Below are 18315 nucleotides of genomic sequence, written 5' to 3'. Positions count from 1 at the left end.
GCTGACTTATTAAGGTAGATTTGACTTGATGGCTGCTGGCAGATTGAGTGGGGACGGAGAAGTACTGGGTGGAAATAACTCAACCATAGGGCAGAGAGATTTAAATGTGGCAATATAGGATGTTATAGGAAATGAAATGGTTGAGTAGAAGAACTCAGTGGAAAGATACAGAGATGTCCATCAAAAAGAGAAAGACATGGGTCCAACTAAATGACATTTCCATCTGTTTTCTAATTGGACATTTTACTAATTAAGGGGCTCTGGTAGCATAGTGGTTACGAATCAGTCTGTGAACCGCAAGGTCAGCAGTTTGAAACTACCAGCTGTTCCACAGGAGAAAGATGAGACTTTCTGCTCACGTAAAGACTTACAGCCTCAGAAGCCCTGTACAGGGTTGCTATGAATCGGAACCGACTCCACAGCACATAACAACAACAACAACAATGATTTATTAAGTTTATTATATCATTCTTAATGTGTCATTATAAAGAGATTTACAAAGGATCTCCAATGAATGTGTGGATGGTTTCTCCCCTATGATGAATCCACAGAAGTTATATATAAGTAGGCAGGAACACAAGAAATTAATGCCCTTGAGAAAGAAATGGAAGCAGAGACTGGAGAAGCTGAGGTACACATAGATAGTGACATGAACACAGCAGTCAGACAAGAGCTAGCAAATCCAAATGTCAAAGGGGGAACAGGGAGGCAGCCCAAGTGCTGATGATTGCCATGTGGAATGATGACTTGGTCTTGGTCTTGCTATTAAGGTGAAAATCCAGTTTTAAAGAAATCACCTGATTTATAAATGCTGACAGTTAATGCAAAAATGCAAAACACTGTAGAGGCCCCCAAATTTTTCTGTGTGACAATTTTGATATATAGGCTGCTATTTTGTGACCTCTGGTTTATGCTGCACTTTTATATATTTTATATCATTTGACCCTCATAACAGGTGGATTGGCAAGTATAGTAAATTATAATTATAATTATTCCTATTTAGAAATGAAGAAAATGAACTCTAAAGGTGATGCTCTTCATGAGTTTATGGAGACCTGGGACTTGAACTCACAAATTCACACTGCTGGTCAAGACTCTTGACATAGCAATGGGCTCCAACACAGCAACGACTGTGAGGTTGGTACAGGATTGGACAGTGTTTGTTCTATTGTACATGGATTGCTATGGGTGGGAACGGACTCGACAGTGCCTACCAGCAATCTCAAATCTCGTTACATAACACTGTCTACAGAGGTATGTGCATAGAAAAAGACAGGGAATCTTGGAAAGGAGGTTTTGCAAGAAACTTGGCCTTGACTTTTCTTTCAGGTGATCCCCTAATCGGATCACTTTTCCTAAAATCTGGTTCTTCTACACTCCCAGTTAACTTTGACTTAATCTTCTATCATGCTTTTTATCTTTACTTATGACTTTTAAAATTTCATCAACTCCAACTATATCCTTTTCACTGTGTCCGACTTTGGGGCCATAAAGTGCACTTTCAGCCTGTCTCTGATTCCTCTGCATCTCGATCATGATAGCATCCAAAAGTGTCACAGTTAGTAACCTGAATGGAGCAATGCTGAGCTAATGCAATGGATCCTTTCACAGTCCGTGCCCCGTCCCCGGAGCAGGACCTAAATGCTATGCAAGAATAAGCTGATAAACAGCAGCATCAGATGTGAGAGTGGAAGACCACAGCTTCTCACTTGCTCCCCTGCCACCCATTGTCCTTTGTGATGCACCCATCACAGGTGAATTCTCAATCAAGATGTCATGTAGATTATTCTTGCTTTAGAGAAATCAGCAAATGGAGAGACATCATCCCTGTTATCACTCGTAGTATCATTTCAAGTTGTGTTACTTGAAAGGATTCTGCCTCAAACCTTAGTGTATTCCCTAAATCTACATGCTTTAATTCCATTAAAAGAACCATAGCTAGTCCTCATCCTCTTTCTCCGCTTCTCACACATCGGGGCAGGAATCGAGTAAAGGGGGACGTGGAGCCTCCAACTTGATCATAGTTCCTCATGACCATGGATGGCATTGTTCTTTAAGTATGCCAGTTTTAGACTAGAAACATATCACTAAGATATCATAAATAAAGCAACACATTATTGAACAATAAATTAGCACAAATAATAACAATGAATTTGACATATGAGATACCAGCAGATGGATGCTTTCATTCAAATTACTTACAGATGAGGAGGACTCTGCGGCCAGTCTTGCCGCATACCTGGCAATCAGCCTGTGTTCTTCATCAAGCCGGCTTGAACTGTCAAGCATACTGTTATAGAGAACAGAGCAAGAGGAAGTCTGTTAGGCAACTGAGAAAGATGGGAGTATTTACCTTACCAACAGTGGTTTTTACCATTTCAATTCATCAACGCAAAAATTTGAAAGCTATTCAGAACCCTGTTAGGTTAATGACATGATCTAATATGTGGTCAGGAAAGTCATTAATAAATCCTGTCTTCAATCAATTCAATTGACTTACTAAGATAACTCCAAGCAGAAGTGACTCATCTGATCACGATTTCTGAGAATAGAATGCTTTGTCTTTAATAGTTTTGTACTGCCTTTAATGGTTTTATTTCATTTTTATACATGTGACATATGTCCAAAATAGACATATTAGAAAATACGGAGAATCAAGAAGGAAACAAATATTTTTTAAAAACTGTATTAAACCTTCAGTGATTCCCACCTCCTGGTATTCACATACTTGTGTAATCACTTCCTCTTGAGTATGAGCTGGACTTAATTGGCTTATTTCTAATAAGTAGAATATGGCAGAAGTGATGGGGTGCAGCTTCCAAGATTATGTTATAAAAAGATCCTGGCTACCATCTTAAATGTTCTTTCTCTTGCTTGCACTCTAGGATCACTTGCCCTGAGGGATGTTAGCTGCCATGTCAAAGGTTCATGTGGCAAAGGATGAAACTGAGCCAACGACCATGTGGAAGGATCCCCCTGGAGCATTCAGATGAGATGGCAACTCCTCTAAATTTAGATGTAGGGGGCAACTAGACAGCAACCTCATGAAATCCTGTGTCACAGACACCTAGCTAAGTCAAGTCTGGATTCCTGACACACAGAAATTGTGAGATAATAAATCTTTGCTGTTTTAAGCTGGTAAGTTTTGGGATGGTTTGCTAGGCAGTAATACAGAATCAATACAATTCTCACCTATAATAGTATCCAACTGCCCCAGAGATGGTAGTGTATTGGTTACGAATCGGCTGCCAACCTCCAGGTCAGCAGTTGGAAACTACCAACCGCTTCTCGGGAGAAAGATGAGGATTTCTTCTGTAAAGATTTACAGCCTCGGAAACCCTGTACAGGGTTCACCATGAGTTGGAATTGACTCCACGGTACTTAACAACAACAACCCCAGAGATGTGGAATTACAGTAGTGGCTTTCAGTGACATTGATGTTGTTAAGTGCTGTTGAGTAGGTTTCAACTTATTGTGACCCTGCTTGAAGTTTCCTAGGAGTGGCTTGTGAGTTTGAATCCCTGACCTTGTGCTTCAAACCAACCTTGTGGTCCAGAGCTTTATCCCACAGCACCACACTAGGACTACCCCTAGTAGTGGGAATGAATTGTTTAGTGTCTCCTATCGATTTATGAAAACAATTCATACTAGAATAAGGATGGCTAGAGTCTAAAATCTAATGTCAATAGGAACATTATCACCCCACTGGTATTTCAGAGAACTTCATCCACTCGAGGCCTTCACTCAAGAACAAGTTTGGTTGCCATTTTCTATGAGCTATATTAGTAACAACAATCCTGGTAACAGAGTTTGACTCAACAGTTATGCTATGTGTCCAGGCAGAATCAAGATTAAAAAATAGTTCTTCTAATTCTCCAGCACACTTTCAGTCTTCTGCATTAGCTTTTATACTTAAGAATGCTCCTTAAATAAAAATATTAATCACTATGCTTCTACGCCAATATAAAAGATTATAGTAATTCTCCATTGCAAAGAATTGAAGCAACACACACTCACATTATTTATATGTACATTTGCATATAAAGTAAACATGAAACATACATAGTCTTTTATCCATTGTTCTAAAGTAAAAAGATGAGTGAAAAATCATTATATGTGTCCAGTACATTAGCTATCTCATATCCAAATAGCTCTTTCCTGGTTGGTTGAATCCATTACTGTAACAGTTTTTGATCTTTGAGAAAATACTCTTGTCGCCATCGTCTTTGCTCTAGTCTTCACCCTTCACAAATGTAAAAGACACTTTTTCTTATTATGTCTCCTTCTACACTGGATTTAGCCATTTCTTCCAGGCTATATTAAATATGTTGAATGTTCCTGAATTTTTTTCTTTGGTGAGTCACTTTTTCCATCTTCAGAAAAAGAGTTTTCTCATTCTTTCCCCCCAAATGAGATAATATAAAAACAAAACAACAACAACAAATCTAGCTAACATGAAGTCTGGAACATGGCAAACGCTTGAAAAATGTTAGTCGATATAACATTACTTTGACTCTTAAGTAACCTGTTTAGATTTATTGATTCTTCAGTCTTGCAAAATGTCATTTACAACTATCTAGAGCATGGCATCTCAAACTTTAATGTACATTTTCCTTAGAAGTCTTGTAGCAATGTAGTCTGCAATTTTTTAGTGGGGAAAGTCAGGTGGAGTTGGGGTGGGATGTGGTTTGAGAATCTACATTTCTAAAACTTTTCCAGATGTTGATATTTCTAGTCCAAGGACAACACTGAACAACTATTGAAAATAAAATAGAAAACCCAAACTTATGGAAGGAACCCTAAGTGTAAATAATTTAAAAGTAATTTTCTTTTCATGAGTTTTAACTAATGTCAATATGCTGTTATATGCTGTTAAGTCAGTTCAAACTCATAGTGACCCTATATAGGGTTTCTGAGACTGACTGGTGGGTTTGAACTGCTATCATTGCACTAGTGTGATTAGCAATCCAGTGCTTATCTTATGGCACCATCCCAGTGCCCATATATATTTGTTGTTTGTGGTTTAGCACTGTTGAGTCCGTTCTGACTCATGGCGACCCTGTATAGGGTTTCTGAGGAGAGGCTGGTGAGTTTGAACCGCTGACCTTGCAGTACAAACCAACCTTGTGTTCAAGTGCTTATCTTATGGTGCCACACCAGGCATTGTGATATTCTTAAGTATTTCTCTTAATAGAGAAAAATATGATTCCCAGTGAACTGGGATTTGAATCAGCATACAAATTCAGAGTGGGAATAAGAAAATAATTGTAATAGTAAAAGATAGAATTAGTTCTGGAAAACTGATGCTTCAAAGTAGATAGAGCTGTGTCCTTCATAAAATGTCTGCACTCCAAAGTAGTTTAAAATAATAACTGAATCATTATTATAGCTTCAATAAGAAAGAGAAAGTTACACTGTCATTGCTTTAAACATAGAACTATGTCTCTAAGGGACTCTAGTGTGGTGCTGTCAGATCAGCACTGGACTTTGAACCACAAGGTTGGTGGTTCAAACCTACCAACTGCTATCTATACAGGGTTTCTGAGTCGAAACTGACTAGATGACACTTAACAGCAACAACAACATGCCACTAAGAGACACTTTAATTTGATTTTCAACATGGTTATAATTTCTTGCTTTATTAGACTTTAAGCCAAATTCAGCACTGTTATGTAGACTTTGGGGCCCACTGCCCCAAGCCCAGGTCAATGATCAGTTTGACTGCCTGAAAGTGAGTTTGTCAAACAACTTGTGAGTGTTTTGATAAAGAAATATAAAAAATTTTGGTAAACCACTCATGATGAAAGTGTATTTTAACATGAAGTACTAGTTGTTGTGAAGTGCCGCCGAGTTGGTTACAACCCATAGTGACCCAGTTTTGGGTTTCCGGGGAGCAGCTGGTGAGCTTGAACCACCGACCTTGTAGCTCAAACAGCTTTGCAGTCTGGCGCATTAACCCACAGAGCCACACCAGGACTCTATGAAATACTAGCAAGTATAAATAATATGAAGGTTATATTAAACAACAACAACAACCTCCTGTAAATGGAAGCTGTGAAATCATGGGTTGCTTCCATGCCTTCCCTCCCCCCAGCGCTGAGTGAACAAGGGCTGAAGTGATAGATCACCCCCATGTGCACACAGACGATTTATGAGTCCACATGTGCCATTTCAATATGCTGAGATTATACAAGGGTGAATGAGCCGTTTCTCTAATAGAGTCTATTATTTCAAGACCCCAATTACAAATAGTTGAAAACGAATGGCCAATAATCCCTATATCATTAAAAGAAATACTGATTCCAACAATTTCTCCCACCGTGGCTATTCATTTCAAGACTTTACCAATCAGTAATTTTGCTACATAAGTATGAGGAATTTAAAAAAAAATGTCTGTTGCATAGACCAAATTTCAGAATGGGAGAATCCATAGTATTGAAAATTCTCTGCTTTCTGCCTTAAATACATGACCAGTATCTACTACTAATGATTTAAAAATGGATTTTTAAGAAATTCAAGTGGTCCCATCTAAGCAAGGGCTTACTAAATTGTGATTTAACAAAGATTTCTGGGAACTTGGACCAGTTCCTGTCTCTCGGGTATCTCTGCAGTACGATTCTGATGCTCAATAGTGTTATCCAAAGGGCAGCAGAAATAATACTTCTTTGTTTCTAAATTGTTGAGAATGGTGATAGCAAGCTTACTGCTAGTGCTCATTTCCCAAAACATTTTATTGTGGATTGGGTGAAGGTTTACAGAACAGACCATCAGTTTTACACTCCCTTTCATCTCACTGATTGCAATTTCCTCAAATGTAACATCACTTATCTCATGTCCTCCCTGTGTTTCTTGCTTCTATTCTTCCTTGTTTCCCAACCTTTTTGAACTTTGTCCTTGGGTACATGCTTTTGATCGAAATGGTTTGAAGCTCGCGTACTCCTCTTCTATTAATGTAAATAGCTAATGGGAGTAATAATGCCTGACAAGGCATTATTAGTTGACACTTAAATGGAGGATTACTTATCAGTTATTTCCTATCTTTTGCAGTTAATTGAGAGCAAATGCTATGGAAATAAAACAGAGTACATTTATTTAGGAGTCAGTGAATGGAAGGGAGTCTGGGAGAGGGTGGAAGGGTACAGAGTGAGACTAGGGCCTGAGGAGTGGGATTATGGGACTAATTAATGAGGAGGAAAACTAACGCTCAAAGTTTACAGTGTTTGGAAGTGGATTGAGAGTGGTTTGAAATGAAAGCACAGGAAATCATGACATGGCAATCTTCATGGATAGTAATAACAATAATTTTGTACAATAATGCCTTCTCCATCAGGATGTCCTCATACTCCTGACTCGAGACCTGTTGTGTTATAATGGTCCAGCAAGATCATGCATTCTACCTCGTGCAAACTCTCAAATTCCTCCATCTCTCTCTATTCCAGTTATCATTAATATGCTGCAGACCACTGTCATTTTTCTCTTGAATTAGTGCTGTGCCTGCCTGCAGTGCAAAGAACAACTTTATACGTCTCTTCTACCCCTCCTCTTGTAACTGCTACCAAAGTTTTTGCCCTGTTGGTAAGAAAAGTTGGGAGAAGATGCTGATACATATTATATAGTTCAGTTGTGAATGGTTAACAGAGTAATTGTGATTGTGAAAACTTGAAACTCTAACATGGATAAAATGAACCATCTCAGAAGAAGGAGGGGGGATTATGCTACCATCAGGAAGAAAGAGGCAGGAATGTGTCCTTTGGGTCCCAAGATCCCTCCACACTGAACTTCCTTGGCTCAGGGACAGTCACTGGAAGAATAGAAGACGAGTGGCAGAGGAGCAGCTGAGCAGCAGCAGCAGCAGAACCAGAAGAGCAGCAGCCCACAGAGCACTTAAAGCCCAGGGACTTTGGGCAGGAGATGTGCTTGCAGAGTGGGGTGCGCCTCCTGACACTTAATTGGGGGAGCTAGGTTTGCTGACTCCTGGAGCTAGAGTCTAGTGCCTTCAGGCTGAGCTTTGTGGTGGAGTAGTGTGTCCTGTGGGCTTTTATCAGTGGCTCTAAAAGAGCTTTGTAAGGTTGTTTGGGCAAAGAGAGGCCTGGCTGTGGGCATGGCTGAGGAGAGGCTGGGCTGACTGGAACAATTATGTCCTGAGCACTCTTAACACCTATTCACGTCCCTATTAACTCTGTGTGAGTATGGTGTCTGAGTTCTGTGTGGCCACTGCAATGACTTGTTGAATCCAGATGAGTAGTGAGTACAATAGGAAAGATGGTTGGTACTCACTTTCTCTTATACTTCTCAACAACCTGCTTCGCCTTTACACTTCTTCTCTCCCTGTTCCTAACTTATTTTCTATCTTGTACTCAGGGATATTTATGGCATGAAGATAGATCTAATATTCCTATGCATCAATAAATTTTCATTTTCAAGCTTCCAAAAACACTGATAATGCTTCATTCTTTATCCCTGATATTCTAGTTGCCTTCTTGCACTTCTAAATGTTTCTCACTCTCTCTGTCCTTAACTGTTCCTTTGCCTCCTTCACCTACTTGCCTTGGCTAAATCCTCTTTATTCTGCTGTCAGCATTAGGTGCCATTTCCTACCTTCATTCTCGACTTCCAAATTCAGATGCATTGCCCATCATGTATTCCATAGTACTTGCACTCCCTGTATTATAGTTGTCAATCCTTAGCATTTTAATCATCATTACGTTTCCCTGATTAATTAAATTCTTTGAAGGCAGAATGGTTTGATCTTTTAATCATAGATATTTAGTGTTTAACATAGTACTTGGAAGATAGTGGGGATAATACAAGAATTATATAAATCAGAGAATGGATAGAAGTTAGTGGTAGGTTTGTCTGGTCTTTGGCACGTTCCTCATAACTTCTTCTCAACTCTGCATGCATACACACACTTTAAGGACATCAGAAAAAGGCAGATGAACTATTGGACTTCAACACTAGCCATACCTTCTACAATTTAATTAGGAATCATTCACATTTGGAGAGTCTGAAATCAAGATACAGTCTATTGTTAGGTATAGATTCCTGATCTGCTTTGCACAGATGTTAGAGTTCAGAGTTCAACATAGCAAAGTGTGAGTATTCTGGAACACAGTTAAGTGCTCAGGAGGAACCCGTACATAGACCAAGAGGCAATTGTTCAAACAGAACAAGGGAACACCGAATGGTTTAAAATTAGGAAAAGTGTGCTCCAGGGTTGTATTCTTTCATCATACTTATTCAACCTGTATCCTGAGCAAATAATCCGAGAAACTGAATTATATGAGGAAAAACATGTCATCAGGATTGGAGGAAGACTCATTAGCAACCTGTGATATGAAGATGGTACAACCTTGTTTGCTGAAAGTGAAGAGGGCTTAAAATATTTACTGATGAAGATAAAAAAAACCCACAGCCATTGGTATGGGTTGTATCTCAATGTAAAGAAAACAAAAATCCTCACCCTTGGACTAATAAACAACATCCATATCAATGGAGAAAAGACTGAAGTTGTCAAAGACTTCATTTTGCTTAGATCAACCATCAACACTCATGGAAGCATCAGTCAAGAAATCAAAGAACAGATTGCATTAAGCAAATCTACTGCACAAGACCATTTTAAAGTGTTAAATAGCAAAGATGTCAGCTTGAAGACTAAGTTGTGCATGACCCAAGCCATGGTATTTTTAATAACCTCATATGCATAAGAAAGTTGGACTGTGAATAAGGAAGACTGTAAATAATTGATGCATTTGATTTATGGTGTTGGAAGAGAATATTTAAAATACTATGGGCTGCCAAAAGAACAAACAGATCTGTGTTGGAAGAAATACAGCCAGAGTGCTCCTTGGAAGCCAGAGTGGCCAAACTTCATCTCTCATACTTCAGATATATTATTGTCAGGAGGGACCAGTCATTGGAGAAGGATATCATGTTTGGTAAAGTGGAGGGTCAGAGAAAGAAAGGAAGACCCCCCAATGAGATGGATTGGCACAGTAACAGCAGTGATGCGCTCAGGCATAGCAACAATTGTGAGTTTGGCTCAGGACCGGGCAGTGTTTTGTTCTGTTGTGCATAGGGTCGCTATGGGTTAATACCGGCTCGATGGCACCTAACAACAACAACAACAACAACAACAAGAGTTCATAGAACTATCATTATTCCATTTGTGTTTTCAAAATCAGACCTTTTCTACTTCTAATCCTGGAACGTTTTCTTTTGGCTCAAATTTTTATTGCTATTTTAAAGGTTAGGAAAGAAGAAGGCTTAAGAAAGAAGTAAGCTCTCACTCAAAAGAATTGTTTACTCTAACCCATTGCCACTGAGTAGATATTACGACTCATAGTTACCCAGTAGTGACTCTTAACTAACCTATTGCTGATGAGCTGCTTCCCACTTACAGCAACCCTATGGGACCAAGTAGAACTGCTCTTTAGGGTTTCTGAGACTATAAAAGATAAGGCAGAGAGCCTCATCTTTCTCCTGGGAAGTGGCTGGTGGGTTTTAACTGCCAGCTTTGTGGTTAGCAACCCAATGCTTAACCCACTGCACACCAGGGCTGAAAACTGGAATGAGCAAAAGAGTGGGTGGAAAGTTGACCTACTTCATTTCTGGAATGAAACCCCATCCCATTCACTTACTAGTGAGGGAACATTAAGCAAGTCACTTGCACACTTTTTTCTCAGTTTTCTCGTTTATAAAGTAGGGATACAATGGTACCTGTCTCACAGCTTGTTGGGAGGATTACTATTGGAATTGCTTAGGGCAATGCCAAGGCACATTGCTTAGGGCAATGCCAAGCTATGGGAGTAGCTATTCTTTTTATTATGATACCAAAATGACCATGAACCTTCCAGTCTAAGCAGGTGACACTGTCTTAGTATAACCACTACTGCATCATGGCCTTTTTATCTATACATCAGCTCTTTGGTCAAGGAAACATGGGTGATTCGTTATCAGCTAATATTCTTGGTCATACTAAGAAGAAGACAGTTTAACTGAATCAATGAAGGATTTTACAAAAGTAATGAGTGGTCTCTATATAACAGAGTCCTGGTGGCACAATGGGTTAAGCACTGGGTGCTAATGGAAAGGTTTGTGGTTTGAAGCCACGAGTAGCTCTGTGGGAGAAAGATGAGGCAGTCCGCTTCCGTTGTAAAGATATACAGCATCCGGAGCACTGTGAAGCAGGTTTACCCTGCTCCTGCTCCTGCTCCACAGGGTTGCTGAGTCAGAATCAATTAGAGTTTTGCTTTTTGTTTTTTGATTTTTTTCTGGTGTTCATTATCTCTTGCCTTCCTAAACTAAGAAAGCAGTCTGCTAAGAATGGCAACCTTTCTCTTGGTTCTCCTTGTTTCTGTGTCCAAAGTTGCAGAGTATCATGAATTTCTGATCAAATGTTCTTTGTTCAGTTTATCAAGCCACACATTAGAGCATGCCCTATTTTGAATTCATTTTAAGTGCATTTGGAGAAAGCGTGCTCTGGAGTTCAACCATTCTTCAATCTCAATGAACACCATGAGCTAGCTACTAATGTGGGCAGGTTCAGCAAAATGGAATTAAAAAATTTAACTTATTATATGCCTCTCATTCTATTCAAAATGAAGTGGGGGAACTAACAGGGATATATTCCCATGTGCCCAGGACTGGGTTGGCTAATTTATATAAGACTGGTAGTATCATTCTTATAAAGAACAAAAACAACAAAACTTATAATTTGTTAGGTTATATCATAGGGAGTCCTGGTGTGGTGCTGTAGGACCAGCACTGGACTGTAATGTCAGTTTGAATTGCAAGGTTTAGTTCAAATCCACCAGCCGCTCCTCAGAAACCCTAAATAGGGTTGCTATGAGTCAGAATCAACCTGACAGCACTAAATAGCCAAGAGATAATAAAGACCAAAATCAACAATCATGGGAAAGTGAATTTATCTTAAGATCAATTACTAAATAAATTTATCATCTGATTATGTACTAGACACGTCCCTGTGTGCAACAGAGTCAAATATAGATGTATGCATTAGTGGCATTCTTCAGCTTTATAGTTCTAGGATTCTAAGGAAACACCTCTTTGAGAAGTCTTTTCTATAGCTGAGCTCCTGAAATTTCCAGTGAAGAAAAGGAGCTAGTGTTAATGAGGAAACGGAAACTCATAAAACACACTGTCAATATGTCTAGGCAATGATTGCTTTTTTCTTTCAATAAGTTATAATCGTTACATTTTGCAAAATCAACATTTACTGAAAAGGGTCAATCAAATCTTAGCTTCTACATTAAGAAAAAGTTATGTCTACAATTCAATGGGCTCAGTGTTAGATTAAAATCAAGAATTAAAAGTTAAAAAAAAATTTTTTTTTGTCCACTATCACTCTAAGCTCTCCTCCTCCCGATGGTTGTTACTTGTTTCCCCACATCAGTGAATTGCTGGTGCTTGTCTTTATTCAGGAAGCCATGGGGGCACAGTGGTCATATGCTCAGCTGCTAACTGAAAGGTTGGTAGTTCGAATCCACCAGTCACTGCATAGGAGATAGTCTTCTATGAAGATTGTTGTTGTTATTGTTATGTGCCGTCGAGTTGGTTCTGACTCATAGCGACTTGGTATAGGATTTCTGAGGCGTGGCAGAGTTAGAACTGCCAACCTTGAGGTTTGACCCAACATGTGATCTAGTGCTTATCCTACAGAGCCACACCTTGGAAACCCTGCGAGGAGGCAGTTCTACCCTGTCTTATAGAATCACTACGAATTGGAATCTACTCAATGACAGTGAGTTTGGCTATAATATGTATCTTGATTTTAATAGTAAAAAGATTCTCTATGGACTCCAAACAATATTGTTTAAAGTAGCAGGGAATATTACAGCTACAGTACCATCAATATTCCACAACATCAACAGATGTGTATTGATATTCCATGTACTGTGCTAGGGGCCAGAGATATGGCAGGAAACAAATCACAGAAAGGCCCTGTTCCAGAAGGAAGGAGAGAGACATCAAGCAACCAACCAAACAGCCAACTAATGACTGCAGTTGTGAAAAGGAGTAAATAAATGGTGTGTGAGCACAGAGACGATCATGGGAGGTTGACATGAAGAGGTGCATTGATCTGAGTTTGGAAGACAGAGAAGGTACCAGCGCCTGTGCACATGGAAGGCAGGGGCAGGGGAGGAGTGGGAGAAGAACGTCCTAGGCAAAGAGAAGAGCTAGTATTCTGGTCTTCAAGCAGGAAAGCCCTTGGTATATTCTAGTCATTGATCAAAGGTGATGCAACTAAGTATTGTGATTGAGTAGAAAAACCATGTGAGAAATGGTAGGCAAGGGCCAGAACGTGCAGCCATGCCTGTAGGCCTTGGTAAGGGGTTCAGGTTATAAACTAAATGCAACAGGACTGTAGTATTAAAGGATTTTAAGCAGGTAAACTAAGAAAATTCAAAGCTGATTTACAGAACCCCAAAGTAGGCATTCTTAGAATAAGCACAAATGTAATCGTTTTATGTATTTTGTGCAGTTTAAAATTATTTGGATTATCAATCTATTTAGCAAGAAGTCTCTTTGCAATGTAAATGTACAATTGTTCATGCTCGAGAAAACCATAACAAAAGAATATTAGCCTGGTTGTCTGAGATCAGGAATCTAATCACGTGGCAGCAAATGATCACGACATTAAAACACAGACTGCAGCTTTTAGCTTAGACTGAGGGTGCTTTTCAGAGTTGAAAGGAATCTGTTTGAAGCTTCTGATTTTAGTAGTAAAAAGCTTTTTTAGTCCTAGGGCTAAAATAGTGGTTATAGTTGGAGATCTCTCTTTACTGGTTTTCAGTTCAATCGTTTGCCTGCCACAGAACTTTCCTATAAACCACTGGATGTTCAGGTACTTGGTAAGCTTTAGTTTGTTGTTGTTGTTGTTGTTGTTAAGTACCTTTGATTCGAACTCATAGTAACCTTGTATAGTGTTTCCAAGAAGTGGCTGGTGAGTTTGAAATGCTGACCTTGTGATTTAAACTGACCTTGAGGTCAAGCGCTTTATCCCATGGTGCCGCACCAGGAGAGAAAATGCCTTCACTCGATTGTATTTTGAAATTTCCTCTACAGGGTTGCTGTGTGTTAGAACCGACTCCAAGGCACAGAGCCACCACCTCCTCCTCCACTGGAGAAGGTATTTGAAAACCCTGAAGACTTTTTATTTCACTGAATTAGGTAGGCAGCAGAGAGTTTCCTTGGGGCTATAGTTTATTTATTTGGCTTATCTGACATCAGAACAATCTACAACACATAGTGTTTCTTTCATTTAGCAGCAGACTACTTAAAAATGAGTCAATTACCTTTTCTTTGTGTTAAGTAGTTAATATTGGGTTGTTGTGTGAAGTGGAATTGATTCTGACTCCGCAATCCTATAGGACAGAGTAGAACTGCCCCGTGAGGTTTCCTAGGCTGTAATCTTTATAAGAGTCGTGAGTGGGTTTGAACTGCTGACCTTTTGGCCTGAAGCTTAGCCACAGAACCACCAGAAACTCACTCACTGCTATGAAGTCAGTTCTGACTCACAGTGACCTTATAAAACAAAGAACTGTTCCTTTTGGGTTTCTGAAATTTTCTTTATAGGAATTGACAGCCTCATCTATCTCCTGAGGAGTGGCTGGAGGTTGAATTGCTGTCCTTGTGGTTAGCAACCCAATGCTTATTCTACTGTGCCACCAGAGACACTTAATGTAGGGTTGTTGTTATGTGCCGTGGAGTTGGTTTCGACTCATAGTGACCCTGTACAGGGTTTCCGAGGCTGTAAATCTTTACGGGAACAGAAAGCCTCATCTTTCTCCCGCGGAACAGCTGGTAGTTTCGAACTGCTGACCTTAAGATTCGCAGCCCTATTCATAACCACTATGCCACCAGAGGTCCTAACCCCCAAATCAAAGCAGCTACTAGATTTCTCAGACCAGGACACCTTAGGAACGGTGCACAGACCAGGACACCTTAGGAACGGTGCACAGACCAGGACACCTTAGGAACGGTGCACAGACCAGGAACGGTGCACAGACCAGGACACCAACAAACAGTGTGGAAAAGAGATGGCAGCTGGTGTCAGAAGGCATGTGTGTAAACCTTTCCTGGCATGTGACCTTGGATAAGTCACTTCCTGTCTATGTTTTCTTACCAACGATAAGGAAATAGTAATATCTGACCTTATGGAGTATGAAGAACAAGCTAAATCATATGTGAGAAAAGTTCCTTGGTTTATGAAATGCTTTAGAAGTGTAAACTCATTTATATATTATGGTTGCTATGAGGAGAAAAAAGTGACTGAAGACAAAATTCTTGTCCCTTTGAAGCTTATGATTTTAACAATAAGTGTGGCACAGTAGGAGAAGCACTGAACTGCTAACTGCAGGTCAGTAGTTCAAATCTACCAGCTGCTCCTCAGAAACCTGAACAAGGAACTGGAACCAACACGACAAACACGGAACTGACTCGACAGCACACTTAACAACAACAGTTTGAATGAAAAGTTACATGTGGACCTAAACACATGAAAGGTAACTTATTACAACCACCATTGCTGTTACTAGAATGTGCTTCCAGGTTTATTAGAAGTAGAATGAAATTGAAGAGTCCCTAGGTGGTATAAAACTCAACTGATACCTGAAAGCTTGGTGCGTTGGAAGAAAGTACTGGTGATCTACTTCCAAAAGGTCACAACCATGGAAGAGCCTACGGAATGCAGTTCTATTCTGAAACCCATGGGGTTGGAAGGAGCTGGAAATGGCCTCATGACAACTGTTCTTTCTTTTTTTAAAAAATTTTATAGTTGTGTGTCACTGAGTTGCCAGGGACCCTGTAGAGGATGTCTGAGGCTGTAAATTTTCACAGGAGCAGAAAATTTCATCTGTTTGGAGCGACTGATAGATCCAAACTACTGGCCTTGTGGTTAGTTGCTGTTGTTAAGTGCCATCGAGTCGATTCCGACCCATAGCAACCCTGTATAGGGTTTCCAAGGAGAAGCTGGTGAGCTTGAACCACTTTGCAGCTCAAACGACTTTGCAGTGTGACGCTTTAACCCACAGCATCACACCAGGACCCAGGTCAATATCCACTATGCTACCAGGGCTCCTTGTTGTTGTTGTTGTTAAGTACTGTGGAGTCATTCTAACTCATAGTGACCCATCACAGGTTTCCGAGGTGGTAAATCTTTACCGGAGCAGAATACCTCATCTTTCTCTCCCGGAACCGCTGGTAGTTTTGAATTGCTGACCTTGAGGTTGGCAGCCCGACTTGTAACCACTATGCTACCAGAGCTCCTTAGGATATTCAACTGCAGTAAGTAAACATGAAGAGGACACAGTGTGGAGAAGCAATACAGAAATACTGTCTGGGAGGTCACATGGTTGTATGGCTTCATAAGCGTTGACGTAGCATGTTGCTGTTGTTAAGTGCCATTGAGTCAGTTCCAATTCATAACGACCTTGTATAGGGTTTCCGAGGAACACCTGGAGAGTTTGAACTGCCGACCTTGCATACAACTACAGTGTCACACAAGGTGTCAAAAAGAAAAACTTATGGCATATAGCTTGCTTTGATTTGGGGGTTTTCTTATCCATGAAACCAAATATTCACTTTAAAGAACTCTCTGACTAAAATGAATCTGACACAGCTTTATTTTCACGGAAAATGGTACATCCTTTTTTTCTTGTTCACAGGTGGGATTGCGACCTGAAGACCACTCATCTCAGTGGAAGGGGGAGGGCAGGGCTCAGTCATTTAAGCCAAGATGAACCAATGGTTGGGCTGCTAGAGTTCTCTTCCTCTGCTCTTTATAGGTTGATTGTACCTAATTTCTTTGAGTCATTTGTTTTTTTTTCTAGAATCTAAATGGTCTCCCTAGATGTGCACATCATAACTGCTCTGAGTAAATCTTATGCTTAAGTTACATTGAATTTTAATTCAACAGTGGCAAGGGACTTGGGATCAGATGGCTAATAGTTAGAATTCCTCTGGCTCCACTGTTTAGTAGCTGTGCTTTCCTGTTAGAGTCCCTTGCTTTCTCTACCTTAGTCTTGGTGTGGCAACATAGCATAGGATAAGCATAGGATGGTAATGTCAACTTGAACTTCAAGGCCAGAAGTTCAAACTCACTAGCTGCTTCTTGGAAACTCTATACTTGAAGGTACTTAACAACAACAATCATCCCCGATAGAAAACGGGGGTGGCAGCACTTATTCAGGAGCTTGCTCTAAGCACAAGAAAGCATTTGCTACCTAAAGCTCTTTACATGGTGCTTAACATGTGGCAAGTATTTTTAAAACGATAGTTATGATGACTTTGACCATCTTTATGCATCGCACCATAATTAAACCACGCAATACAGCAGTAAAGATGATGATGGAGGAGAAAGAGCACTATGTAAGTTATGTCTGCTGTCCTGAGACTCTTTAGAAATTGTTAGGATGTAATCAAGCATATAGAGAAGGAAGCATGAGAATTTGGAGAGAAGTTGGAATTTTTTCAGGACAGAGAAAAGCTATGAGATATATGGAGGGCAGTTATTAAAACACAGTCAGCTTCCTTCAACAGTCTTAATTTCTGCTTTGTTTTTAAAATACAGATCACATCCAGCTTTCATCAATAGAAGTGCATGTGTGGCTGAAATAGTTTTATGGTCTAAAGTGACCATCAAGCTTCTATGATAAACCACATGTAGTAGGGAAGAGGCGCTGGTAATGACAAACTCTGAGCTTTTCTCTTTGATGATTTTTTTGTTACAACTTTAATTAAGGAAAGGTCAAAGCAGACTGGTAGAAATAACTGGAGTGTGTTTCAAATGGGGGAGTGTGGAGGCGATGGAGTGAGATTACATCATTGCCTTCAGACATGGTTGAATCTATACGAATCCTATTCTTCTCTGAAGATTGCTCAACAATTCTTCGTGATTCAGTATTTAGTTCTACTCTTTCACCTGCCATAGATCCTATTTGGGTACCAAACTCATTAGAAATAAGATGAAAGGTATTGCTCTTTCTTATTGTAGTTTGAAAGTCTGAGTTATGGGAAAGTGGAGATACTTTCTGATTTAGAAGCTCAGAAAATTGGAACAAAGAGTTGGGTTTATGTCAGCTGTGCAGTGCGTTTTTATGTCTTTAAAGATTATAGTAGGTAGTGTAGTGGGTACATGTCAGGCTGCTTACCTCAAGGTCAGCAGTTTGAAGCTACCAGTGGTTCTGTGGGAGAAAGATGAGGCTTTCTGCTCCCGTAAAGATTTACAGCCTCGGAAACTCTATGCAGGGTCGTTATGAGTCAGAACTGACTCCACAGCACACCATCAACAAC

At 39.9% G+C, this 18315-nt stretch overlaps 1 protein-coding gene across 9 annotated transcripts in view; it reads right to left on the bottom strand.

Annotated features, from left to right (window-relative positions):
- Positions 1–18315, bottom strand: part of DTNA (dystrobrevin, alpha) — a 523318-nt gene that overhangs the window by 51609 nt on the left and 453394 nt on the right. For 8 of the 9 annotated variants that reach the window (XM_006835058.1, XM_006835054.1, XM_006835057.1 and 5 more), the window contains one exon: positions 2203–2290. The exons of the other annotated variant lie outside the window; for it this stretch is intronic. In XM_006835058.1, the coding sequence (XP_006835121.1) occupies positions 2203–2290 (88 nt within the window). The remainder of the gene's footprint in view (positions 1–2202; positions 2291–18315) is intronic. 9 annotated transcript variants of the gene reach the window in all.

This window comes from Chrysochloris asiatica, unplaced genomic scaffold (assembly GCF_000296735.1).
Source record: "Chrysochloris asiatica unplaced genomic scaffold, ChrAsi1.0 scaffold00015, whole genome shotgun sequence".
In the NCBI taxonomy this organism is placed as follows: Eukaryota; Metazoa; Chordata; class Mammalia; order Afrosoricida; family Chrysochloridae; genus Chrysochloris; species Chrysochloris asiatica.
The sequence above is the reverse complement of the archived record's forward strand: the minus strand, read 5'-3'. Positions and strand labels throughout refer to the sequence as shown.